The 27,185-nt window shown below is 41.8% G+C and overlaps 1 protein-coding gene across 1 annotated transcript in view; it reads left to right on the top strand.

Annotated features, from left to right (window-relative positions):
• The first annotated feature begins 6,181 nt into the window (after positions 1-6,181).
• Positions 6,182-27,185, top strand: part of immp2l (inner mitochondrial membrane peptidase subunit 2) — a 178,973-nt gene continuing 157,969 nt past the window's right edge. Inside the window, exons 1-2 of the mRNA XM_028585500.1 lie at positions 6,182-6,252; positions 19,835-19,972. Of these exons, the coding sequence (XP_028441301.1) occupies positions 19,838-19,972 (135 nt within the window). The 5' untranslated portion in view covers positions 6,182-6,252; positions 19,835-19,837. The remainder of the gene's footprint in view (positions 6,253-19,834; positions 19,973-27,185) is intronic.

Below are 27,185 nucleotides of genomic sequence, written 5' to 3'. Positions count from 1 at the left end.
CTCACAGTAGCTTTTCACCATGTTTTTGAGTGTTTTCACCATGTTTTTGTGTGTTTTCACCTTTTTGTGTTTTCACCTTGTTTTTGTGTCTTTTCACCATGTTTTTGTGTCTTTTCACCTTGTTTTGTGTGTTTTCACCATGTTTTTGTGTGTTTTCACCTTGTTTTTGTGTCTTTTCACCTTGTTTTTGTGTGTTTTCACCATGTTTTTGTGTGTTTTCACCATGTTTTTGTGTCTTTTCACCTTGTTTTTGTGTGTTTTCACCTTGTTTTTGTGTGTTTTCACCTTGTTTTTGTGTGTTTTCACCTTGTTTTTGTGTCTTTTCACCTTGTTTTTTTGTCTTTTCACCTTGTTTTTGTGTGTTTTCCCGATGTTTTAGTGTGTTTTCACCTTGTTTTGTGTTTTCACCTTGTTTTTGTGTGTTTTCCCGATGTTTTAGTGTGTTTTCACCTTGTTTTGTGTTTTCACCTTGTTTTTGTGTGTTTTCACGATGTTTTTGTGTTTTCACAATGTTTTTGTGTCTTTTCACCTTGTTTTGTGTTTTTTCACCTTGTTTTGTGTCTTTTCACCTTGTTTTTGTGTTTTCACCTTGTTTTTGTGTGTTTTCACTTTTTTGTGTCTTTTCACCTTGTTTTTGTGTGTTTTCACCTAGTTTGTGTGTGTTTTCACCTTGTTTTTGTGTGTTTTCACTTTTTTTTGTGTCTTTTCACCTTGTTTTGTGTGCTTCCCGATGTTTTTGTGTCTTTGCACCTTGTTTTGTGTCTTTTCACCTTGTTTTTGTGTCTTGTTTTGTTTTTTCATACGTCTTTGTCGATTTATTTCTGCACATTTTTGAATTTTTTGTTGTTTTTTCATCGTTCTATTAATTTTTTTCCTCAAATGCTATCAAATTGAAATAAAAGACCCAAATTCAACGAAAGTAGTGAACCGAGCTGTGAAGAGCGCTGTAGGGAACCATGCACATTATTGTTTTTTTATTTGTTTTGGTGGAACATTTTGCACCTGGGAAAAATCTGAAAAGTGTTTCCTAATGTCTCCGGTTTAGGGGCTCGGAAACGCCAGAGCAGGGGGAATGAGAGGGGGGAACACCAGAGCAGGGGGAATGAGAGGAGGAAACACCAGAGCAGGGGGAATGAGAGGGGGGAACACCAGAGCAGGGGGAATGAGAGGGGGAAACACCAGAGCAGGGGGAATGAGAGGGGGAAACACCAGAGCAGGGGGGAATGAGAGAGGAAACACCAGAGCAGGGGGAATGAGGGGGGAACACCAGAGCAGGGGGAATGAGAGGGGGAAACACCAGAGCAGGGGGAATGAGAGGGGGAAACACCAGAGCAGGGGGAATGAGAAGGGGGAAGACACCAGAACAGGGGGAATGAGAGGGGGAAACGTAGAAGAATATATTCATTTTCAAACCAGAACATAGCGATGTAAATGTAGCCTTAGGGTTCTGGTTAGGTTAAGTTATATTTGTTAAGTCTAGGGGGAATTATTTTGGTTTAAAGTTAGCTTTCAAGATCTAGCTAGATCTAAAAAACATGGACTTTCTTGTGAAAATACATTCGTACTATTAAGTACGAATGTCTGAGATTTGGGAGGTGACCTAACAGATGCTCAAACCTTAAAACAATATCGTATTTTAAAAAAAATGAAAGAAACATTCATTTGGCACTCTGAAATGCTGTCACTGTGTGACACAGAAAGTGAGCTGTTGGTTTGCTTTCAATCAATGCCAGCTTGGCTCCACAGTCGTCCTGCTGTCTGATTGGCAGCACCGAGGCCTGGAGGAAACTGTGCTGTCCTGTAACTGAGAGATCGCACGTTCAATCCCCACAGCAGCCTGTACTCTACTGTGCCGTCTGTGTAAAGCGCAGATAAAGTTTCAGCTAAATGACTAAGATGTTAATGCACAAGCTGCAGAAAAACAGAAGATATTATATACATAAAATATATATTATAAATATATATTATATACATATCTGAGGTCTCTTTTCTATATAACTTAGTGGTCCCCTAATACTGTATCTGAAGTCTCTTTTATATAGACCTTAGTGGTCCCCTAATACTGTATCTGAAGTCTCTTTTATATAGACCTTAGTGGTCCCCTAATACTGTATCTGAAGTCTCTTTTATATAGACCTTAGTGGTCCCCTAATACTGTATCTGAAGTCTCTTTTATATAGACCTTAGTGGTCCCCTAATACTGTATCTGAAGTCTCTTTTATATAGACCTTAGTGGTCCCCTAATACTGTATCTGAAGTCTCTTTTATATAGACCTTAGTGGTCCCCTAATACTGTATCTGAAGTCTCTTTTATATAGACCTTAGTGGTCCCCTAATACTGTATCTGAAGTCTCTTTTATATAGACCTTAGTGGTCCCCTAATACTGTATCTGAAGTCTCTTTTATAATATGGGTCAAACTTCCGGTTTTTGTGCGGGACTTCCGTTTCATCGCTTCCCTGGGCAACACTAACACAAAACATTAGCTTAACTAAATTGGTTAACTATGTCGTTAACATAGGCACTGACCCGCTTAATAATCCAAATGGCAGGTCAGTGCCACACCCTCAAACTATTCATGAGTGGGAGGATGACATGAAGAAGTGGCCTCAGTTCACGTACGAGGACATATTTAATTATTTTGTGTTGTCACTTGGTGCGGATGGGTCTACAATGCTCAATTATAAAAGTACAGAGGCGTATCAGTACCTTCACAGTGGAAAAGTTGGGAAGGTGTTAATCAATAACAGCATCATCGATGACCTGGTATTTATGAAGGCTGATGTTCAACCAAGCCAAAGCAAGTCTGACGTTCACTCTGCATGGATCCTGACTACATCGCGGGACAGGGGAAGTCCTGCAGTCACGCCGCGGCGATCTTATGGAAGGTAGGTTAATGAATTGCCTGTTAAGTTGTCTGTTTTATATACAGTGTATGGTTCAGTGTCAAAATATACTAACGTTAGCTGTTGCCTCGTTGTGATTAGATTGTCAGTTTATTTTACACAGATAGCAGTACTAAATGTTTGGGATTGAACTAACGTTACAATTTGATATCAAAACGTTAACTGAACTGTTGCCTACCTCATAATGTTTAGGCTTGAAGTTTGACACAACATTGTACCAATCTGATGTGTACTCACCGAGCTCTTGATGCAAGTTTGTCACATTAAAATAAGCTAGATTTTTGATTAGATTAAGCTAGATTTACATTGAAGCTTCGAGTTTATTTCTATTTGATACCCAAACAATACAAATAAGTGCTAAAAAGCTGATGAAAACATTGGCTTCTAAAGCATTTGTTAAATAAAATGTAGTATATGACTAAAGTTTTAATTTTTTAATTAACAGATCGTGCACCTTTTCCAGATAAGTCAAAGTCTAATCTCTTGTTCGTTGATGCTCCTTGGGTTAAGGTAAGGTCATTCAAGTTTGGGTAAATGTTATATTCTGTCAGCACACCACATTTTGGTGAACCACGTCTTCTGTGTAGGTAAGTAAGTTTCTATTTTCACCAATTCTAAATCATACCAGTGTAATTTCGAATTGCAATTTGTTGAAAAATATATTATTATATTTTCTATATAAGTATTGTGACACCAAGGACTGTAATACATTAAAAATATGCAACTGTTCTATTTAAACTTTGTTAAAGGTGCAGTTTGCAGTCTCCAAAGGTCTGACTGGATTGTCCTGCACAGATGAGCAGCGCCACTGGAACTCAGGGACACGGCGTAATTTAGTCCCCAAAAGGTTGAGCAATATATGTTTCAGGCACCACAAAGAAAGTTCTGATGTCTCTGAGAACATCTCTCCATCTCTACCGCCAACTCCTGCCTACAGCTCACATGAAGCACTGAAGATGAGCTTAGAAGTCGCAAATGTTCCAGTGGGCAGCCTTCTGCACAAATGCATATCTGCTGAACCAGAGCAAATTCCAGCAGCTCCCACACAGCTCCAGCAGCCTCATAGTGAACATGGCACGGACATACAGTGCCAGAAATGCATGTCATTTTATGATATGTACATTAAATTAGATGGGGATAAATGTGCCAGTTTGGAGGAGTCCACTAAAATGCAGAGTGCCTCCCACTTGTGGTTTGATGCTCGTAAATTAAGAGTAACCGCTAGCTCTGCAAAAAAGGTCCCCGTGCGTGCATCTACTAAGCCAGATAACTTTCTTAGAGGAGCATCTGTTTCCTAGGTTCCACGGGAACACTGCCACCAGGTATGGCCAGGAGAATGAGGAGGTGGCCTACGCGTGGATGGAGAGCTGTGGGTTTGTAGTTGAGAAGAGAGGCACTGTAGTTAGTGTCACAGAACCATGGCTTTCTACAAGCCCAGATGGCGTGGTTAACTCCACAGAGCTGCTGGAGATTAAATGTCCTGTTCTGGCCAAGAACTGTTCATCTCTGGCTGAAGTGTTTTACAGCAAGCTCACAGATGTGAAGATGGTGGACGGGGTTACACAGCTGCAACCAAATGGATCCCGTGGTTACTACCTTCAAGTCCAACTAGGTATGTTTTGTACAAGACTAGAGAGATGCAAGCTGCTTGTCTGGGCTCCATCTGAGAAAGTTGTCATTGATGTGCCATTTGATTTGGAGTATTGTTCACAAATTCTACCTAAACTCAAGTCCTTCTGTTTTAGTCACATGCTGCCAAGGATTGTAGATGAGTTTCTGTCAGGCAGACTTACACTGTGCTCTAAATATGTACATATGTGTAAATAGACTTAGGTTCTGCTGTATGGGCATACCAGACACCAGCTTTCCTGTGTCTGCGTTGTGTGATGATACCTAACTGTTAATAATTGTTCCGCTGACCCTTTGTTAGGCTAGTTCCTTGGTGTTTTACTTTTTATAGCTAGTGCTCGTTTTCGTTTTACACGGGAATCTGAAGTCTCTTTTATATAGGCCTTAGTGGTCCCCTAATACTGTATCTGAAGTGTCTTTTATATAGGCCTTAGTGGTCCCCTAATACTGTATCTGAAGTCTCTTTTATATAGACCTTAGTGGTCCCCTAATACTGTATCTGAAGTCTCTTTTATATAGACCTTAGTGGTCCCCTAATACTGTATCTGAAGTCTCTTTTATATAGGCCTTAGTGGTCCCCTAATACTGTATCTGAAGTGTCTTTTATTAAGGCAGGCTGGGGGAACGCATATTTATGTTAAAAACCTCATAAAGTGAAATGTTCATGTCATGGGACCTTTAGGCTTCTGAAAGTGATTATTTAAGGATAAGTGTTTTTCCCCCCCATGAAATCCTCCATATCTTATGACAATATAGGCTGTTTATTCCTACCCTTTAATACGACCCCCCCCAGGATTGTTGTTGTGACCTAGGAAGCTGTTTCTGTTTAAATCTGCACACATTTTGATGCTAAGCTTCCAGTTTCTTTAACCAGTGACTGCTATTTTCTTCTCTTCTTATTCAGCTGTTGCTCAGAGGAAGAGGAGTTTTCTACATCCTGAAAGCATCAAAGAGCATTCAGACATATATGTATACATAGAAGTCCTCTCAGACATCTGACTGTACACAATCAAGCTTTGTGGCAGCAGATTAATATTAATTTTTTAATGATTTTTTTTTATATGGAAAAAATACAATATTTTATTTTTAATTTTATTTAATTTTTTATTAAAAGAATCAGTCTTTAGAAGATCAACCTGAACCAGATAAATAGTGTTTAGGCCACAGGCTGTGGAATGCCGTTTTATTCAATATTAAATACATGAATAAATGAATAAATATGCCTTTGAAATACATCCTGAAATAAATGAATAAGGCAATACATACATAAATATATAAATACATTTAAATATTAATATATAAATGAGTCAATTAGTTAAAAAAAGTTGTACTTTTACTTATTTCATGTAACTTTTATTTCATAAGTCCACATTTATTTATTTCAAGAGACTTTTATCTCATGAGTCCAATATTTAAATGTATTTAATTATTTATGTATTTATTGCCTCATTTATTTTATTTAGTGTTGTATTTCAAAGGCATATTAATTAATTAATTAATTAATTAATTAATTAATTAATTAATTAATTAATTAATTAATTAATTAATTAATTAATATTGAATAAAACGGCATTCCATAATAAATATAGATTAAATTATTATTAGACTGTGTAAAACAGGTTCAGGCATATCGCCCGCAGGTTTTAGGACCCGGGAGGCGCCATTTCACGTCACGTCTGACGTATGACAACAACAGGAAGACGGACCTCACGTTGCTGGTAGGTGTGTGAGCGTGTGTGTAGCTTTAGCTTGAGTTTGTCAGGCAGCGTTGTGGTTTTAAACGGCAGTAAAGAGACTTCCGGCGTCTGTAATGAACGCATCACTGCCCCCCGAAATGTTGTCTCGTGTCCGCGACATTGTTTTTCAAGAGTTAACGGTCGGTTAGCCGCTGCGGCTAGCTGTTAGCACGCAGGTCAACAGTTAGCTAACTGACAGCTAACCGACAACTAGCAGGGTTCCAACCGATTAAAGGTGGAGAAACGGAGATAGTTTGAGGAGAAACGTTGTTAAGGTGGCCGTGAGGAGATGTTGGGATGTTTTCTGGGACTCGTTCAGAGTCTGTTCAGGTTTTGTGGGGAGAAAAGTTAGTCGTTTGCTCCTGTAAATCAATGAATGATTGTGTCAAGTACTGTGATAAGAGCGAGTTATCTGATGCTATGCTAAATGAACTCTCCTGTTGTCCTCGGGTCAAAATTGACCCATTTTTAAAAAGTCTCTATGTCAGAAATTTGGGTTTGGTCCCCAAAAAATAACGTGGATGGTGTTAGACGTGCAGTTTAGTGTCCCAAATCCCCCATACAATGTCCTTAATTAATAATGAACCGGCAATTAAAAACCCCGATATACTGTTCAGCCCAGTATAAAGGCACGTCTGATGGTCTGCCTGAGAAACAAATCCTGTGTGTGTGTGTGTGTGTGTGTGTGTGTGTGTGTGTGTGTGTGTGATATGTATGTATGTGTTTGTGTGTGGTGCGTCTGTGTGTGTGTGTGTGTGTGTGTGTGTGTGTGTGTGTGATATGTATAAGGCTGGGTACTGAACGTCGATACTTTTATGGTATCGACAAAAAATACTCCAATCCTATGAGTATCGAAAAATTCTTTATGTTTCGGTGCCAAATTTCGGTTCCAAAAGCATCTGAGCGCGTAAGCGCAAGCTTATCTGTCCTCTCTGCATATTGGCACAGAGCGGAGCTCCGACCGACACACGCACGCACGCATGCAAACTGTGCAGTTTTGTTGAAGTCGCAGAGAGTCACGGTTGGTTTTAAGTGTGGTTACAGTTTTTTTGAACTTCACGCAGACAGCGTTTGCTGCGATTTGATATTAATAATGATATTAATGGTATTAATGATATTAATGGCGAGGTGAAAGCAGTCACGGTGGTGTTGACACTTCTTCTTACAAGCAGGCACAACGGTGGTTTCTCTGCCCTGATGACTGACTGACAGGCTGAGCTTGCAAGGCACTTTTATTAAGGTTACTCTGAGTGAGCAGTTTTACCAGATTTTTTTAACATTGTTTTGATTCACAATTAAGGTGGAAAATAAAAGCTTTGTGTTTAATGTATTTTTGTTGATGTTGAAATGAATTTTAAAACATATGGTATCGAAAAAAGTATCGTTAGGAATCAGTATCGAAACTGAGGTATCGAAATTGACACCGGATCGAAAAATTCTGAACAATAACCCAGCCCTAGATATGTATGTGTGTCTCTGTGTGTGTTTATATGTGTCTGTGTGTGTATGTGTTTGTGTCTGTGTATGTATGTATGTGTGTGTGTGTGTGTGAGTATGTGTCTGTGTGCGTGATGTGGTGTGATCTGTGTGTCTGTGTGTATATGTGTCTGTCTGTCTGTCTGTCTGTCTCTCTTCTTTCTCTCTCTCTCTCTCTCTGTGTGTGTGTGTCTGTGTGATGTGGTGTGATATGTGTGTCTGTGTGTGATGTGGTGTGATATGTATGTCTGTTTGTCTGTGTGTGTGTCTTAGGGGTGACCCCGAATAGTCGAAGATTCGATGCATCGATATGTGGAGCCTGATTCGACCACCAATCTCACAGTCGGATCTTCGCGGGTGTTATTATGAAACGAGGATCATACCATTTTGGCAATATGGGGGTGCTCAATGTCTAATTTCACACAGAACTACTGGTTTTGTACGGTTATATTAAGTTATATACAGCCTTTAATTATGATAATGCTGTAAAAAAAAAACGTGAAAAGTTGAAATAAATATTTTTTACGTGTGTGTAAATCCAACCACCCATGTGAAAGATTTAAGTTTCACTTTCCCTGATCCGTGACAGACGAGGAGCATCAGAGGAGGAGATTAACGTTACTTAACAATGTCTGTAAAAAGAAAATCTAAAGTGTGGATGCACTTTCAAATGGTAAAAGATGATCCAAAAAAAGTATATATATATGTGTTCATTCATAGTTTTGATGCCTTCAGTGAGAATCTACAATGTAAATAGTCATGAAGATAAAGAAACACATTGAATAAGAAGGTGTGTCCAAACCTTTGGCCTGTACTGTATATATATATATATATATACATACATACATACATACATACATACATACATATACATATATAGGGGGGTGTCACCTTTTTCAGCCCTTCTGAGTTTGCATGTATGCTCTGCCTTGCCCTCTTTTCCCTCCTTGCCACAGTCACTCTCTTACACCTCCATCAAACTAATTTGTGGGTCATGGCTTTAACCTGGCTCCCCCCCCCCCCCCCCCCCACAAAGCCCAGACTTGCTGCCGGGGCAGAAGTGGAGCTGGTTTTTTTGGGGGGAAGAATCTCACAGCGGCTGGCTATAATCGGCGTCCCCGCTGCCTTCTCCCCCCGTGGATTTATCGGTCTGGAAAAAAGCATTTTTGGATCGCCTACATTAGTCACAGAGCGAGATGGACTTGAGCCCAGAAACCCAGAAATTCAATTCTAGCAATCAGGGCAAAAAGCAAAAGCACAGCGTCTCCGCTTGATAGCGGGCGATTTGCTGACCCAGAGTCTGCTCCGCAGGGCTCCCTCTCTCCGCTCACTGAATTTTGATATTTATACCTCCTCTGTATCTGACTCATCTGAATGAATTGGAAATGCTTTAGTGGAATTGGGTTTGTTGAACTCGTTGACAGATCTCTGCGACGCTGCTTTCAGACGTTAAAACCCCTCTGAGGTTCTGAGAGCATTTTCTCGATGTTTACACATCTTCTTAAATTCCCCTTTTTTAAGGGTCATTTGCATATAACTGACACCCATGTGTTTGATATCAACATTTTCAGAACAAACTCAGCTGTCTGTGCAGTGACGCCTAAATGTGTCTTAGAGCAGGGGTCTTCAACAGGGGGTCCGGGACCCCTAGGGGGTCCTCAGAGTAAATGCAGGGGGGCCTCTAAATTATTAAGTTTTTAATTTTTTTCAAAAATTAAAAAGTCCTAACATGAATCCAACATTTTATTAGCAAATATGAATCCCAACTGATAATAGGCATACTGACCTATAGGCAAGGTAGCCATCCACAGATACAGTTCATTTTAAGGATTCCTTTTGCCACATGTATTTTTAACATTAAAAACATGATTTATAAAATCATGCAAACAATTATTAGGCTATTTTAATAGCCTATGCAAACAAAGGTATGAAGGCTTTAGGCCGCCCTACATGTTATTGTAGGCCCAGTTTAATATGCAACTTAGTTTTCTACGTAGCAGGGGGTCCCTGTTCCATCTCTCTTTCAGTTAGGGGGTTCCTTGGCTTAAAAAACGTTGAAGACCCCTGTCTTACAGCAACGTGCAAAGAGATAATTTGGCCCCAAAGCTGACTAGTTAATGTTCCAAACAAAACCTTTACTCATGTCGATGATGAATGTTTTGATGCAAGTTTACCACAGGGGTAGGTTCACAAAAGAAGTGTAATATATGAATGAAATAGCAAATAAAAGTAAAGTAAATGCAGGCCGTAAAGGTTACACTAACTACCACTTTTCTGGGATGCTTTCGGGTGCAGCAAAGCGAAAAAGAAAATATGAAGACCAAAGAAAATGACAAAGAGCGGCTTTAGGGCGTAACTCTCGCCAAAATGCAACCTATGGTGTTTTTGTGAATGTACCCGAGTCAAACTTTAATTTAAAAGCATAATTAGGACGGAAACGCCACTTTTAAGAGCCCTTCTGAGTTTGCAGGGTAATATCGTTATGGCGGATAAAATGCTAAGACAACACTAGGTGTACTGCATTTTTCGGGGCCCCCTCCGAATGGATATTTTTGTTATTTGGTGAATAAACATGGATCAGTTTAAAGGGATACGTCACCGTTTGTTGAAATAGGGCTTATCACGGTCACTAGGTTATATACTGAATGGGAGTGCTAGGGCCACTAGGTTATATACTAGAATGGGAGTGCTAGGGCCACTAGGTTATATACTAGAATGGGAGTGCTAGGGCCACTAGGTTATATGGGAGTGCTAGGGGCACTAGGTTATATACTAGAATGGGAGTGCTAGGGCCACTAGGTTATATACTAGAATGGGAGTGCTAGGGCCACTAGGTTATATGGGAGTGCTAGGGCCACTAGGTTATATACTAGAATGGGAGTGCTAGGGCCACTAGGTTATATACTAGAATGGGAGTGCTAGGGCCACTAGGTTATATGGGAGTGCTAGGGCCACTAGGTTATATGGGAGTGCTAGGGCCACTAGGTTATATACTAGAATGGGAGGGGCACTAGCACTCCCATTCAAAAGGCCATTTGACCAAAAAACGAAAACACTGTCAATCTTAAAAGTGGGGTTTCCGTCCTAATTATGCTTTTAAACCAAAGTTTGACTCGGGTACATTTACAAAAAGACCCTAGGTTGCATTTTGGCGAGAGTTTTGGCCGATTTGACATGTATAATCGGCCGGTGGGCAATTGGACTCTATGACCAATCTGATTGGTGGAGCGCCAGCCCTTGAATAGCAAATCAGTGAGAAAAGAGAAGAGAAAACCGGAGCTGAAGTATCTTCTGAACGCACCATTACTAGGCGAGTGTGCACGTTACTCAGGTTGCTTTTAGTTGATTGATAGTCTCGTATAGATATGGGCAATAATACAATAATATATAACAAATATACAAACCTCAATACCAATGAAGTCGGGACTTTGTGTAAAACGTAAATAAAAACAGAATACTATGATATGCAAATCCTTTTCAACCTATATCTTCTTATTACTCGCCATCGTTGATATCTGGTGATGACTCAGAATATCCAATGGGGTTTCCCCGCACAAGTTCGAATCCGGTTCGTGATGCCAAAATGATATCGGGTGATGACTCAGAATGATGTTGGGAGACCTCAAAGATGACAACCAGTCCGATAATTATAAATCAAATGCAGCTTTATTTAAACAGTGAACAAACTTTCATGACACTGGGACAACCATGAGCATACAGACATGTCTGCTCAAGGGTGACCAACATGTACATAGAAATAGATCCCTTTTAAACTCTTTTTGTGCTCACACAGCATGAGATGTCTATGTCAGCGCACAAGTTTTATTCTTAAACTGTACCTTTTATGGCACGTGCTCCTAATAGATTCCCACATTCTTGGCTCCAATTCCTCTGTGTGAAAGTTGTACCCAAACTCATAATAGATTTACACATTTCTGTGGGTGATTAACACATTCCTGTGGGTGAAGGTTGTCCCCAGACTAGCCTTCTTGTGTAGTACCCTACAAGATATAAAATACATTTGAAACATATAGGCTGAAATATCCAACCTATCAATCGTATTTCCTTCTGTTCAGTGAGTAATGACCGCAACGATCCTTCTTGACTACTCTCACCTCTCTCTGATGGAAACAAGGACTGACAACAGCGTGCACTGTGTTTACTACGAGGTCTACAGAGATGTTCCCTCATTTCCATTTTTTGGCCGACAACACAGATTAGCGCTGCCTGCTGTTAGGGAGACGTAATACGCCAAGTTGGCGTCTCTTCGGTGTGTTCTGAGGCACTTTTTGGACCTCGGGGAGACTGATCAGTCCGACTGGCTTTTCTGCCAAAGGGTTGGCCGTCTGGTTGGTGTGTCAGAGCCTTAACACTCGTTCTCTCAGGCCCTTCAAATAAGCCTAAATTAGATGCATTAAAATACCTAAATAAATTAGCTTAAGGGGATAGGCCACCGTTTATTGAAATAGGGCTTATCATGTCTCCCCTGGCTGTAGATAGGTGGGCCGACACATTTTTTTGTCTCAGTGCAAGTAATTAGGTTGTTTTTTTTGTCTTTTGTTGGCTCACTTTTACTCAAAACATGCTAACCGGCAACATAGGATTCCATTCACTACGCTAAGCTAACTAGCGGCGGCGCTTCCGGTGTTGCACCGGACTAAAACAATGCATGCACAAAAAATGCGTTGGCCCACCTATCTACAGCTAGAGGAGACCCCACCTATCTACAGCTAGAGGAGACCCCACCTATCTACAGCTAGAGGAGACCCCACCTATCTACAGCTAGAGGAGACCCCACCTATCTACAGCTAGGTGAGACCCCACCTATCTACAGCTAGAGGAGACCCCACCTATCTACAGCTAGGAGAGAGACTGCGATAAGCCCTATTTCAACAAACTGTGGCGTAGCCCTTTAAAGTGATCTTGTTTATTCACCAAATAACAAAAATATCCATTTGGAGGAGGCCCAGAAAAATGCAGTACACCTAGTGTTAGCATTTTAGTCGCCATAACGATATTACTTGCGATAACTAAATACGAATATTAAAGTGCTCTCAGTTCGGCTGCTTTCAGTATTCTGCTAAAATACAACAAACTGCTGGTTGAATTTAAAACAAATGACAGGAAATCATTCCTAACATTCTTTCATTAAACAAATTGAACATTGAATTGAAAATAAAAGACACTACAGAAATACAATGACAGTTACATTTTAAAGTGCAGGTTTCTGCTGATGATTTCTTTCAACCGGCACAAAAAGTCTCTGAGTGTCTGTCGCGATATGGTCGCAGCCTTTCGCGATGCGTTTGTTGCGCCAGTCGAGAAAGAAAGCGATGTATCGCGCAGCTCTACTCTTTGACCTCACTCTGCGTTTTGATGTGAAAGCAGGAGCTTATTAACGTGTCTAATAACCCCTAAAAAGGGTTTGTTCATGATAACCTGTCCAGTCTATTTCCACAGCTTGTTACAGAGCTGCTTCTGCATATCGGAGAGAGAGAGAGAGAAAGAGAGAGATCTATATGTGCTGCGGTAATCCGTTTGTCACTATGTCGACAATATTAATGCCTTTTCTGCAGACTTGATAAAGACCCAGCGGAGCTCAGTTTAATGTGCTGGAGTGCAGTTGTCAGCGCGTCATAAACAAAGCCAAGAGGGGCGGATTTAGAGACCGTACAGTACGGGTGTCTAACTCAACATGTAGAGTTTAATGACATGCTTTTATTTAAATGGAATTATCTTCGACTGTAAAGCCCAGTTTAGACCAAAGATTGACAACGAGATGAAAAGTTTCAGAAGAGTCTCAGCTCAACTCCAACCAGCTGATGGTGTCAGCCAATAGAAAAGTCAGCTGGTAGAGTCTCCAGAGGCTGGTTTTACAACGTAATAGACGTCTCCTGTTTCTACAGCCAATAGAGAAGTCAGCTGGTGGAGTCTCCAGAGGCTGGTCTTACAACGTAATAGACGTCTCCTATTTCAACAGCAAATAGAAAAGTCATCTTATAAAGTCAGCTACAATAAAATGATCCATAATCCATTTTATTTCTGTTGCAAACTGTTGGCGGAGCGCAAAACTCACTGGTTCGGTGGCAATTTCTGAGTCACAAAGTCTGCAATTCTGCCAAATTCTGCTTTTGAGTGTTGCGTAATTACAGTTTAAAAACGGTTTCCTGTGTTTTTCGCTTGGAGCAAATCTAGGCGGGCCAAATTCCGGCCTCTCGCAAATTTAGATCCGGCTCAGAATATCTGTCAATCAATCAATCAATCAAAATGTATTTGTATAGCGCTTTACAACAACCAGCAGGTATCCAAAGTGCTTCACATCAGGAACTAAGAATAGAACAACATATCTTGCAATAAGAAGAATGAAACGTAGAAAACAGTAGAATCATAAAAAGGTTACATAGAAACAGGAAGAGGAAATTGTCACACCGCTACTGCGTATTAAAAGCCATTCTAAACAGGTAGGTTTTGAGTTTAGACCTGAACAGAGCTACATCTGTAGTTGTGCGAATATCAGGAGGTAACCTATTCCAGAGTCTCGGGGCAGAAATAGGAAAACGGCTGCTCTTGTGTGAAGTAAACTAGAGTTTCGATTCTCTGCCCAAGCCCGACCCGAGGGCCGTTATTTTCCGCCACTATCCTCGGGCCGGGCCGGGCCCTTGATCAAGCATTTGTGTTTTTTTTTATCATTACTTTAGCCTAATTGGGTGGGGAGAAAGCTATGCCATTATCAGAACTAGTATCTATTTAGGCCAAAGTAAAATGTGTCCAAAAAAGTTGCAAAATGCAACATGTGTCATGCGCGGAGTCTCCTCCTCTCGCACGCATCACACCGGGGCTGCGGGCTGTATGGTGGAGCTTAAGTGCAACATGGAGCTTGAGGATGTAAAGAAAAACGGGAGAATTACCTTTGAGCAAGTTTGGAGGAAAGTCGGAGGTATGGAACCATTTTAAACAAGTCGTGGGCAGTGACAACATATGTGTCGGCTTTGTTGAGTGCATTAAGTGCTGTTCGCCTATGACAGCAAATAAAACGGAGAAGTGGATGATGAACAGACACATGAAGCAGGCTCGCCATGGCAGAAAAGATGATAGTCAGCCTTCAACCTCCTCTTCTGTTACTTCTCCGAGCGTAGGCTCCCCTGAGGGCGAGGCAAGCGGGCCAGCCCTCACAGAGAAATACGTTGAGTTTTTTACGTTTCTTCCTTCAGATCCATTTGCGATCCGTTCCATTCTGAATAAACAAACAGCGCAGTTTACATGCTTCGCTCCTGTTGCATTATTCATTATGATAATTTTAAACAGATTTTTGCAGTTCAAACAACTATGAATTGTAGTTGAGAATATCCGTTATGACGGCCCACGGATTAAAAAAGTGTCGGGTTGAAATCGGGCTCGGGCTCATAATTCCAGTTAATGTGTCGGGCCGGGCCGGGCTCGGACACAACGTGCACGGGCTCGGGCTGGGTCGGGCTTGATTTTTTGGGCCTGAACGAAGCTCTAAAGTAAACGCAACATTTTTCAACTTTCTGCTAAGATATGGGACTTTTTTGCAATGATATATATATATATATATATATATATATATATATATATATATATATATATATTTATTCGGCGAAACTGTGGCGAATAAATATGCGATTGCATAATCGCCTTTTTTCTGGAGGGACTGGCTAATAACTCTTTTGCATAGAAATCTGAATAGTCCTGTGCCATATGGTCTAATGCATTTCCCCGGTGACTTTGATATGGGACCTGCTGTGTCAGCCACGTGGTATTTTTTGTAAAAGGTGCCGACAGGGAAACAAGGTTGATGTAAAGTGTGTGTGTGTGTGTGTTTGAGCGCCGCGGGGGTGCTGCGAGGTGTCGGCGCGGAAACGGCGAGCGAGCGGAGGAAACCTTGAAGCTCTGCACCGAGCCTCCTCCTCCTCCTCCTCTGATGGTGATACACCTGTTCTCTTGCGAGGGGGAATTATGCGGCGGCTGTGTGGAAGTGTAATGACGATATGTTCACGTCAGGACGGGTTGTTGTGCCGGAGTAGATCACATAGTGCTGTCTCACAAAAAGCCCCGCGGACGCAGATCACTGGGTTTAATGGGACGTAACGTAGAGAGAGGCGCAGGCTGGAGACATCTCTGTCTGTCTGGGTGTGTGTGTGTGCCTGTTTTACTATATTCGTGGGGTCCAAAAACCGGGGACTACAGTATACTTGTGGGGTCTGCACAGCCTTGTGGGGACCAAAATACTGAACCCCACGAGTTTAAAGGGCTGTTTGAGGGTTAAGACTTGGTTTTAGGATTAGGGTTAGAATTAGGTTATGGTTGGGGTGAGGGTAAGGGTTAAGGTTAGGCATTTAGTTGTGATGGTTAAGGTTAGGGTAAGGGGCTTGGGAATGCATTATGTCAATGATATGTCCCCACAATACTACCACTATAGTAATACAGACAGGAGTGTGTGTATCTATCTATGTGTGTGTGTGTGTGTGTGTGTGTGTGTGTGTGTGTGTGTGTGTGTGTTGTTTGTGTGTGTGTGTGTCTGTCTGTGTGTCTGTCTGTGTCTGTCTGTGTCTTGTTGAGTGATATTGTGAAGATTTGCTGTGTGTCACTGGTCCATGAGTTTGTGTATGTATTGTACTGCATCTGTAATATTTGTGTACTTGTACTATTTTTCTTTATGGTTAAAATTTGTGTGTGTGTGTTCACTGACAAAAACTTGGAAAAAAGACGGTATAAAGAAGGAAGTGAGGCAACATTAGGTCGACAAAAGTGACAAAAAATTCACAAAAAACGTCAAAGTAAAATAAAAAACATTTTTTTTTAGTAAAGTGGAATATTTTTTTGGAACAAAACAACGACAAAAAGTAACAAAAGGCAGTAGAAAGTAGGAAGGAAGGCAAGAATAGGTCGAAAAAAGCTACAAAAAAGTGACAAACTTCAAAATACAACGACACAAAAAGCTGCTTTGTTTGGAACGTGTTTGGAGGCCTCAAATTCAAAATGAGTGAATATTTGCACAAAAAAACTACATTTATCAGTTTGAACAGTAAATATCTGGTCTTTGTAGTGTATTCAGTTGGCTATAGGTTGAAAAGGATTTGCAAATCATTGTATTCTGTTTTTATTTACGTTTTATACAAAGTCCCGACTTCATTGCTATTGAGGTTTGTATATATATATTATTGTATTATTTCCTATATCTATACGAGTCTATCAATCAATTAAAAGCAACCTGAGTAACGTGCACACTCGCCTAGTAATGGTGCGTTCAAATCAACTCGGACGTGTTGTAACTGTGAGGGACGGAGGGCACCGACCTAAGTGCGAAGGGGACATGGCCCCCCACGTACCCCGTGTCCGCTACGCCCTTGGCAGTACCCTAACACCGTGAAACTGAAGGTTATCTTACCGTCAGTAAGATTTCTTTAGTCCATTAGTCATTTTTTATGCTTATTCATGCTTAATTACTTATTTCCAAGAAACTTCTGAGCACATTTATGGTAAACACAAGATTTAAAGTGGTGCTTTTGCAGGATTAATTGTGGAGAAACTCAGTTTTACAGATGGTTAATTAACTACATTTATATTGGGCTTTTCTAGTCTTAACCACCTCTCAAAGCGCACAGCTCTGTCAATTAAATCAACTAATCGATTAGTCGACTAAGAATTTCTTTAGTCGAGGACAGCCCTACTAATATCCTTCGCTGGTCTCCATCCAGAGACACTGGGTCTATAGGTCCATTATATACTACCTATGGTCCTGACTCCAGATTTGGGGGAAGTGGGGGCACGTTGAGGGAGTGCGTCATGTTTTCTATGATTATGTTTCATATTTCAACATGTCCTGTGATGCAGAGGTAATATCTGTAGCAGATCTCCAGAGTGCGGTGACAGTGGACGTCCAGACGAGGCTGTTAGCCGTTAAGTTTGCTGAAGAAGGCAGCGGTGCGTGGCCGCCCGCCGCTGCCGGTGCTGGTCAGTCATTTCACGCCTGTCTGGGCTTCCTGGCGCGTGCTGTGAAAAGCAAAGTGGATGAGAAATTCACTGGGGGGAGAGCAGGCTCAGTGCCATGTGTTTTGGGTCAAATCGTCAAACCTGCCCTAGAAATTGACAACAGGACTCGTTTTTTTTGTCTCCTCGGTTCACGTTGTGATTAAGCTCGAACGTTAGACATGTTGGATTGATTGATGGAGCAACAGTCTCCTTTAACAGGGCAGCACTGTCGCCCAATAGTTAGCACTGTGGCCCAGTGTTTATCACTGTGGCCCGGTGGTTATCACTGTGGCCCAATGGTTAGCACTGTGGCCCAGTGGTTATCACTGTGGCCCTGTGGTTAGCACTGTGGTCCAATGGTTAGCACTGTGGCCCGGTGGTTAGCACTGTGGCCCAGTGGTTATCACTGTGGCCCTGTGGTTAGCACTGTGGTCCAATGGTTAGCACTGTGGCCCAGTGGTTATCACTGTGGCCCTGTGGTTAGCACTGTGGTCCAATGGTTAGCACTGTGGCCCGGTGGTTAGCACTGTGGCCCAATGGTTAGCACTGTGGCCCAGTGGTTAGCACTGTGGCCCAATGGTTAGCACTGTGGCCCAGTGGTTAGCACTGTGGCCCAATGGTTAGCACTGTGGCCCAGTGGTTAGCACTGTGGCCCAATGGTTAGCACTGTGGCCCAGTGGTTAGCACTGTGGCCCAGTGGTTAGCACTGTGGCCCGGTGGTTAGCACTGTGGCCCAATGGTTAGCACTGTGGCCCAGTGGTTAGCACTGTGGCCCAATGGTTAGCACTGTGGCCCAGTGGTTAGCACTGTGGCCCAATGGTTAGCACTGTGGCCCAGTGGTTAGCACTGTGGCCCAATGGTTAGCACTGTGGCCCAGTGGTTAGCACTGTGGCCCAGTGGTTAGCACTGTGGCCCAGTGGTTAGCACTGTGGTCCAGTGGTTATCACTGTGGCCCAGTGGTTAACACTGTGGCCCAGTGGTTAGCACTGTGGCCCGGTGGTTAGCACTGTGGCCCAATGGTTAGCACTGTGGCCCAGTGGTTAGCACTGTGGCCCAGTGGTTATCATTGTGGCCCAATGGTTAGCACTGTGGCCCAATGGTTAGCACTGTGGCCCAATGGTTAGCACTGTGGCCCAATGGTTAGCACTGTGGCCCAATGGTTAGCACTGTGGTCCAATGGTTAGCACTGTGGCCCGGTGGTTATCACTGTGGCCCAATGGTTAGCACTGTGGCCCAATGGTTAGCACTGTGGCCCAGTGGTTAGCACTGTGGTCCAATGGTTAGCACTGTGGCCCGGTGGTTAGCACTGTGGCCCAATGGTTAGCACTGTGGCCCAGTGGTTAGCACTGTGGTCCAATGGTTAGCACTGTGGCCCGGTGGTTAGCACTGTGGCCCAATGGTTAGCACTGTGGTCCAATGGTTAGCACTGTGGCCCAGTGGTTAGCACTGTGGTCCAATGGTTAGCACTGTGGCCCAGTGGTTAGCACTGTGGTCCAATGGTTAGCACTGTGGCCCGGTGGTTATCACTGTGGCCCAGTGGTTAGCACTGTGGCCCAATTGTCTCAGATACAGTATTAGGGGACCACTAAGGTCTATATAAAAGAGACTTCAGATACAGTATTAGGGGACCACTAAGGTCTATATAAAAGAGACTTCAGATACAGTATTAGGGGACCACTAAGGTCTATATAAAAGAGACTTCAGATACAGTATTAGAGGACCACTAAGGTCTATATAAAAGAGACTTCAGATACAGTATTAGGGGACCACTAAGGCCTATATAAAAGAGACTTCAGATACAGTATTAGGGGACCACTAAGGTCTATATAAAAGAGACTTCAGATACAGTATTAGGGGACCACTAAGGTCTATATAAAAGAGACTTCAGATACAGTATTAGGGGACCACTAAGGTCTATATAAAAGATACTTCAGATACGGTATTATGGGACCACTAAGGTCTATATAAAAGCATCCAAAGAGCACCATGTCATGGGACCTTTAAATTGCGATTAATTGTGTAGCCGGACCAAAATGTGTGCCGTCATGGTCCTGATGATGTCGGTGTCTCTGTTTTCTTGTTGTTTCCTGTCCAGGTGATGGCTCAGCAGGCGACGGCAGGCCGACGCTGCCTGCGGGCGTTCGTTAGCGGCTTCTTTGTGGCCGTTCCTGTCACGGTCACCGTCCTGGATCGCTTGGCCTACGTGGCGCGAGTGGAGGGAGCATCGATGCAGGTGAGACGTCACTCAACGTGACATCATGACTTTTGCCTAGACCTACACGCCACTTAACAAATTTTCCTGAAGCCAAATGGCGTGTTATCTGGACGCATTTCCAGCTATCCATGTGTATGTCTACGCTGTATACAGCATATTAGGGCTGCAGCTATCAATTATTTTAGTAATCGAATATTCTACCGATTATTCCATCGATTAATCGAGTAATCGGATAAGAAACACTTAGTAAGAAATATTTAGTAAGCAGCAATAGTAAATAGTTATTATTGCTGTTTACTAAAAAAAAGGAAACCTGTAGCTTGTAAATATACAAAAGACAGGTTTCCTTTTTTAGAAAAAGCAAAAAATTGTACTGCCAAATTCCAAGACCCTTAAAAAAAAATATTACTACTTAATCACGTGCATATTAAGTAGCCATGCTGGGGGGAGGAGCCGGTTTGTCCCGGCAGCAGCTAAGTTTCCAAAGATTAGAAGCAAACTAATAAACAGTTAGACTACAAACCGACAGCTTTTGTTTTAGCTTGTTGGTAAAATATCGCTATTAGCAGAGTAGCATGCCGTAGGCTAGTTGTGTAAAACATCGCTATTAGCAGAGTAGCATGCCGTAGGCTAGTTGTGTAAAACATCGCTATTAGCAGAGTAGCATGCCGTAGGCTAGTTGTGTCAAACATCGCTATTAGCAGAGTAGCATGCTGTAGGCTAGTTGTGTAAAACATTGCTATTAGCAGAGTAGCATGCTGTAGGTTAGTTGTGTAAAACATCGCTAGTAGCAGAGTAGCATGCTGTAGGCTAGTTGTGTAAAACATCGCTATTAGCAGAGTAGCATGCTGTAGGCTAGTTGTGTAAAACATCGCTATTAGCAGAGTAGCATGCTGTAGGCTAGTTGTGTAAAACATCGCTATTAGCAGAGTAGCATGCTGTAGGCTAGTTGTGTAAAACATCGCTATTAACAGAGTAGCATGCTGTAGGCTAGTTGTGTAAAACATCGCTATTAGCAGAGTAGCATGCTGTAGGCTAGTTGTGTAAAACATCGCTATTAGTAGAGTAGCATGCTGTAGGCTAGTTGTGTAAAACATCGCTATTAGCAGAGTAGCATGCTGTAGGCTAGTTGTGTAAAACATCGCTATTAGTAGAGTAGCATGCTGTAGGCTAGTTGTGTAAAACATCGCTATTAGCAGAGTAGCATGCTGTAGGCTAGTTGTGTAAAACATCGCTATTAGCAGAGTAGCATGCTGTAGGCTAGTTGTGTAAAACATCGCTATTAGCAGAGTAGCATGCTGTAGGCTAGTTGTGTAAAACATTGTTTTTAGCTGAGTAGCATGATGAAGGCTAGTTGTGTAAAACATCGCTATTAGCAGAGTAGCATGCTGTAGGCTAGTTGTGTAAAACATTGTTTTTAGCTGAGTAGCATGATGCAGGCTAGTTGTGTAAACAGCGCGGTGGACAAGAGCAGCAGACGTTAGCTACCTTGTGTCGGGTTGGCTCCGTGGAATGGATGAGTACACTGGATGTTTGTTGTTCAATTCTCTCGCCTGTCTCTCCTCTTAGACCCTCGCTATTTTCGTCTTCCTTCATTTGTAATCTGGGCCGTCAGTCTTGTGTTTATATACTATCTGTGCTTGTGTTGTGTGTGTGTGTGTGTGTGTAGAGATACTACACACACACAATATATATATATATATATATATATATATATATATATATATATATATATATATATATATATATATATATATATATATATATATATATATGTGTATATGTATATGTGTATACATACTGTCATGTCAACGATGGGTCTGTCAGTTTACCTTCTATGTTGCATCTTCAAAAGTGACACTGAATTTGAAAAAGAACATTGTAATTTCTGCATCTATTATCAAAGTATGTATTAGTAATACAGTGGAAATTAGTATGAATGTGAATATTTGGTTAGCATGTTGATTTACGGTGTGTGCCCCTAAATTTTATGGTTGTGCCCCTAAAATTTTCAGTTGGGGGCCACTGTGCTAGCCTCGTGAGGCCGTCCTGATCTGGCGAGCTCCAGTTTTCCACTCGCAGATCAGTCTGGCATCTTGAGATAGAGAAAATTTGGAGCCATTCGCCAAACGACCAACCAATCAGCGTTGGCTTTGAGGCGGGTTTAGGTGGTGATAGACAGATGGTTTATCCAATCAGATAACCAGGATTTTCAGACAGCGGTAGCTAGCCCTAATTCTGTTAGCCGCTCACTAATGCTTTTTCCTCTTGGATCCTTCTTTTGGAATATGGACCAGGAACCTGAAATGGGGCCTTTTATTCCTAAATTCTCGTTACACAAACGGCAAATATCCTTTACCGACATGTTGCTTGCTAAGCTAACGAGCTATGCTTTGCCTGCAGCAGCAGGGGTAGCCTGGCTTGTGGTTGTATTTTCATACGCTTCGTGGATCTGATTGGTTGATTTGGCCCGTCTATCACCAACATAGGTGATAGACAGATGGTTTATCCAATCAGCTAACCAGTATTTTCGCCCCTTCCCAAAAGTTCTCCAATGGAAAGTTCCCAGATGGATATGCCGAGCATGTGCGAAGCGATCCATCTGATGGAGTCAGGTCACTACTGTGCTCCTAGTGATAAAGTTAGTCTGGAGCCCTGAGTGCTCCATACCCGCGCAAAGTCACCGTTTCTGGACTACCAAATGACGGAGCTCCAGAGCCTGCAGCTAAAAAGCCCAAGATGACGTCCTCACATGTCTTGTTTTTTTCCCCAACTCCAAAATACTCAGTTTGCTATCACAGAGGAGAGAAGACCCTAGAAACATATTCACATTTAACAAGCTGACATCACACGAGTTTCACTTTTTTTCCATCAAATATTCAGGCACAGCACCCTGAGCCTAATGAATGTAAAACTGAAAGAATTCTCTCAGATCTAATGTTTGTGGTCGGACTTCTTTAGCTATAAGTTTCGTCTTTAAGCTTTTTGAGAGTTATTTATTTGTGATCTTCTCCAGCTTTTCCAACGTTTCAGACACAGATATGGTGATAACAACGGTCCAAAATGATGCGAAAAGGAGACACAAAACTCCCACAAAGGGACACAAACCGACTACAAAGAGACGCCCAAATGACCACAGAGACTCGAAACAGCCCCCAAAGAGGATACAAATGACCAAAAATAGACACAACACAACTACAAAGAGACGCAAGCACCCACAAAGAGCAGGGATGCACCGAATCTAGGGTTCAGCCGAATATTGGGCTTTTTGACTGGGTTTTTTCCCACCGAACCGAACTTTATATTTGCACTAGTCGCGCTACGCTGGTCGCCGCAATGACAGCGCCGTTGATTACGGGAAGGTGTTTACGTAGGTGTAGCGTTCAATGCAGTAGGCTGTGAGAAAGTGGACATGGATCTGATGAGCAGAAAAAGTTGTTGTTTGGCAGTACTTTCAGTCAAAAGAAGGCCATTCAAGTCCAGCTACATGTTCAATCTGTTCAATGCTGATTGGTCTGGTGGTGGCGAGGACCCTAAACTTTACGCTAGGACTGTACTCGATTTGAAGAAATTCTTAGTCGACTAACACTCATTCAACTGTATCAACTAATCGATTAGTTGATTTAATCGACAGATCTGTAAATCTGAGTTTCTCCGCAAAGAGTCGTGCTAAAAGCACCACTTTAATTCTTGTGTTTACCAGAGATGTGCTCATACGTTTCTTGGAAATAAGGTTTAAGAAGGGACGGTGCTTATAGGAGAATTTCTACACCCGCGGAGATGGAACATGCGTATACTTTTTCACTAAAGACGAGGTTCATAATTTATTTTCCAATGCTGGACTGGAAGAAATACAGAATCTGGAGGACAGACGACTCCAAGTGAACAGATGGAAGAAAGTTGTAATGCACCGGGTTTGGATGCAGAGCAAGTACAGGAAATCATATCCACTTTTCAGCATGAAAAAAAGCATCAAACATGACTAATGGACTAAAGAGATCTAAGTTGACTAAGACCAAAACAACCGATTAGTCGACTAATCCACTAAGGGAGCAGCCCTACAATACACAACATGGCCGCTGTTACAACATTTGATATGAAACATCTGGAAGAATACGAGTTGTGCACGAAGGAATCTCCAGACAGCAGCCAGAATGCAGCAACTTCAGGTACGGCAAAGGAAGGACAGTCACATCTAAAAACTGGGAGGAGGATTTGGATTGCATTCCTAGCAAAGAGACACAAAATGTTCGTGGAAATTGCTTTTCTTTAATTAAAAAAACGCCACATTTTCTTAAAAGAATGACCTGTAAATCCCCCGCTAAGGACACTGCTGTTTCATACATGATTTCTCTGACCTCCTGTCGTCTATGGCCATTCACTCTGATAAGATGCTAATTCTTGGTGACTTCAACATTCATGTCTGCTGCCCAACTAAACCGATGGTGAATGAATTTTTAACAATACTTGACTCTTTTAACCTCACTCAATCCGTATGTGGTCCCACTCATGTCAAGGGCCACACACTGGACCTTGTCCTGTCATCAGGGATATCAATTGATAAATTTGAAATCACTAATGCTGCCATCTCTTATCACTTTCTGATTGAGTTTGAACCCTCCGGACATTGCCCTCCCTCTGCCCCTTCCCCCTCTCACGTTTTAGCCCGCTCCATTAACCCAACTACAGCCTCTCATTTTTCTGACTCTTTTAGGCTTGCTCTTCCCCTTTCCCTCACTGCTGACTTGTCTCTATTCACTAATATTGATGAGCTAGTCTATTTTTAACCTATCCTGTACTGACACTTTGGATCAGATAGCCCCCTTAAAATTAAAACGTCTTAAGTTAAACAACTCAACCCCCTGGTTGAATAGCTACACACAAGATCTCTGTCAAGCCTGTAGACAGGCAGAACGAAAGTTAAAAAAAGACAAGCTTAACGTCTCATACGATATGTTTTTGCAACACCTGAAGGCCTACCAAGCAGCGGTCAAAAAGGAAAAATCTAACTATTTTAGTGAGCTTATCAACTCTCAGGCTAACAGACCCAAAATTCTTTTTAAAACTATTGACTCCTTTTTAAATCCGGCCAATGCAGTTGACACTTCCTTAACCTGTGAGGAGTTTGCTGATTTATTTTATCTGTAAAATTGACCATATCAGATCCAATATCATTTCTCAAGGTTGCATTTCTGTTAAAACTCATAGTCCCATCAGTATCCTCCAGCATTTTACTCCTCTGTCTTCCACTGAGTTGTCTGAGATAGTTTCTCACCTAAAGCCTTCATGCTGCCCCTCTGATGTAATCCCCACAAGACTCTTTAAAGAAGTGTTTGATGTTCTTTGTCCAATTGTGTTGGCTATAGTAAACTGCTCCCTGTACACTGGTGTCGTCCCCTCTGGTTTCAAGCATGCAGTGGTGCAACCACTTCTGAAAAAACCCAATTATGACCCAAATGACCTTAGCAATTATAGACCCATCTCTAAATTATCTTTTATTTCTAAAATTTTGGAAAAAGTAGTTGCACAGAAGATTTTCTCTTTCCTTAATAGTTTTAATATATTAAATAAATTCCAATCTGGCTTCAGAGCCCTCCACAGCATGGAATCTGCCCTACTAAAAGTGTATAATGACATCTTACTTACCACTGACTCTGGATCATGTGCTTTGCTTATTCACCTAGACCTCAGCGCTGCTTTCGACACCATTGATCGTGGCATTTTTATTGACCGCCTGGAAAATGTAGTTGGATTACAGGGCTCTGTCTTAAGCTGGTTAAAATCATACTTGATAGATAGAACTTTCTCTGTAAAACTGGGTACTACATCCTCCTCTCCAGTGGGTATTAAATTTGGCGTCCCCCAAGGATCGGTTCTTGGCCCCATGTTATTCTCCCTATACATGCTGCCCCTTGGTTCGATCATTGAAAAGCACAACCTAAATTATCATTGCTACGCTGACGATACACAACTGTATTTACCCATTTCCCCTGGTTGCACTTCATCAATTAATAACATTTTTAGCTGTTTGGAGGACATTAAATCCTGGATGGCAGCAAATTTTCTCCAGTTAAATGACAAGAAAACTGAGATGATTTTATTTGGATCCCCCAGCTCTACAAAAAACCTGAGCAATGGCCTTGGCCATCAAATTTACAGTGCGAGGTCAGAAACTTAGGTGTTCTCTTTGACAGCTCTCTTAATTTTGATAAACAAGTCAGCTCTGTTGTTAAAGGAAGTTTTTACCAGCTTAGAACAGTAGCAAAGCTGAAATACTTTTTATCGAAGAAGGATCTCGAGACAATCACTCATGCCTTTATTACTTCACGCCTAGATTACTGTAACTCACAGGCCTAACCCAACATAATTTGAACAGACTACAATTAGTCCAGAATGCTGCTGCTAGACTCCTCTCTGGCACCAAAAAGTATGACCACATAAAGCTTCATTGGTTACCAGTGGAATTCAGAATTGATTTTAAAGTTTTACTTTTTGTTTTTAAAGCACTCCATGGTCAAGCGCCTCCATATATTTCCGATCTCCTGTCTACTTACTCTGCCACCAGGGCACTCAGGTCCACAACCCAACAACTCCTCGTCATCCCCCGGACACGCCTAAAAACCAAAGGGGACCGAGCCTTCTCTGTAGTAGCCGCCAAACTCTGGAATTCCCTCCCCACCCCATATCAAATCATGTAATACAATTGCTAGTTTTAAATCAAATCTGAAGACGCATTTTTATTCTCTTGCTTTTAACTCTCCTTGATTCCTGAAATCTTTTTTTTTTTTTTTTTTTTTTTTGTTGCCTCACACATTGTTCCTTTGTTGTTTTATTCTATGTTACATTATTAATTCTTTCTTTGCCTATTTACTGTATATTCATGGTACCTTGCACATACGATTATGTATTTTTAAGGCATATTGTCTCTGCCTTCCCTGCTCTACCTGTAAAGCACTTTGGGTCAACAGTTGTTCGTTTAAATGTGCTGTACAAATAAAATGACTTGACTTGACACGCCTGAGTCTTCCACAAACGGAGAGAAAACACTGATGTTGGAGAAGAAGAACCTCCATAAAATCGCTGATGAAGAAGAGAAGAAGAGATATATCGATATCGTAATATGAGACTAGATATCGTCTTAGATTTTGGATATCGTATTATGACATAAGAACTGGATTTAAAGGCTGCATTACAGTAAAGTCAGTGTTTCCTATATGTTGATTTGACCGTG

This window comes from Perca flavescens, chromosome 8, assembly GCF_004354835.1.
Source record: "Perca flavescens isolate YP-PL-M2 chromosome 8, PFLA_1.0, whole genome shotgun sequence".
Taxonomy (NCBI): domain Eukaryota; kingdom Metazoa; phylum Chordata; class Actinopteri; order Perciformes; family Percidae; genus Perca; species Perca flavescens.
The sequence above is the reverse complement of the archived record's forward strand: the minus strand, read 5'-3'. Positions and strand labels throughout refer to the sequence as shown.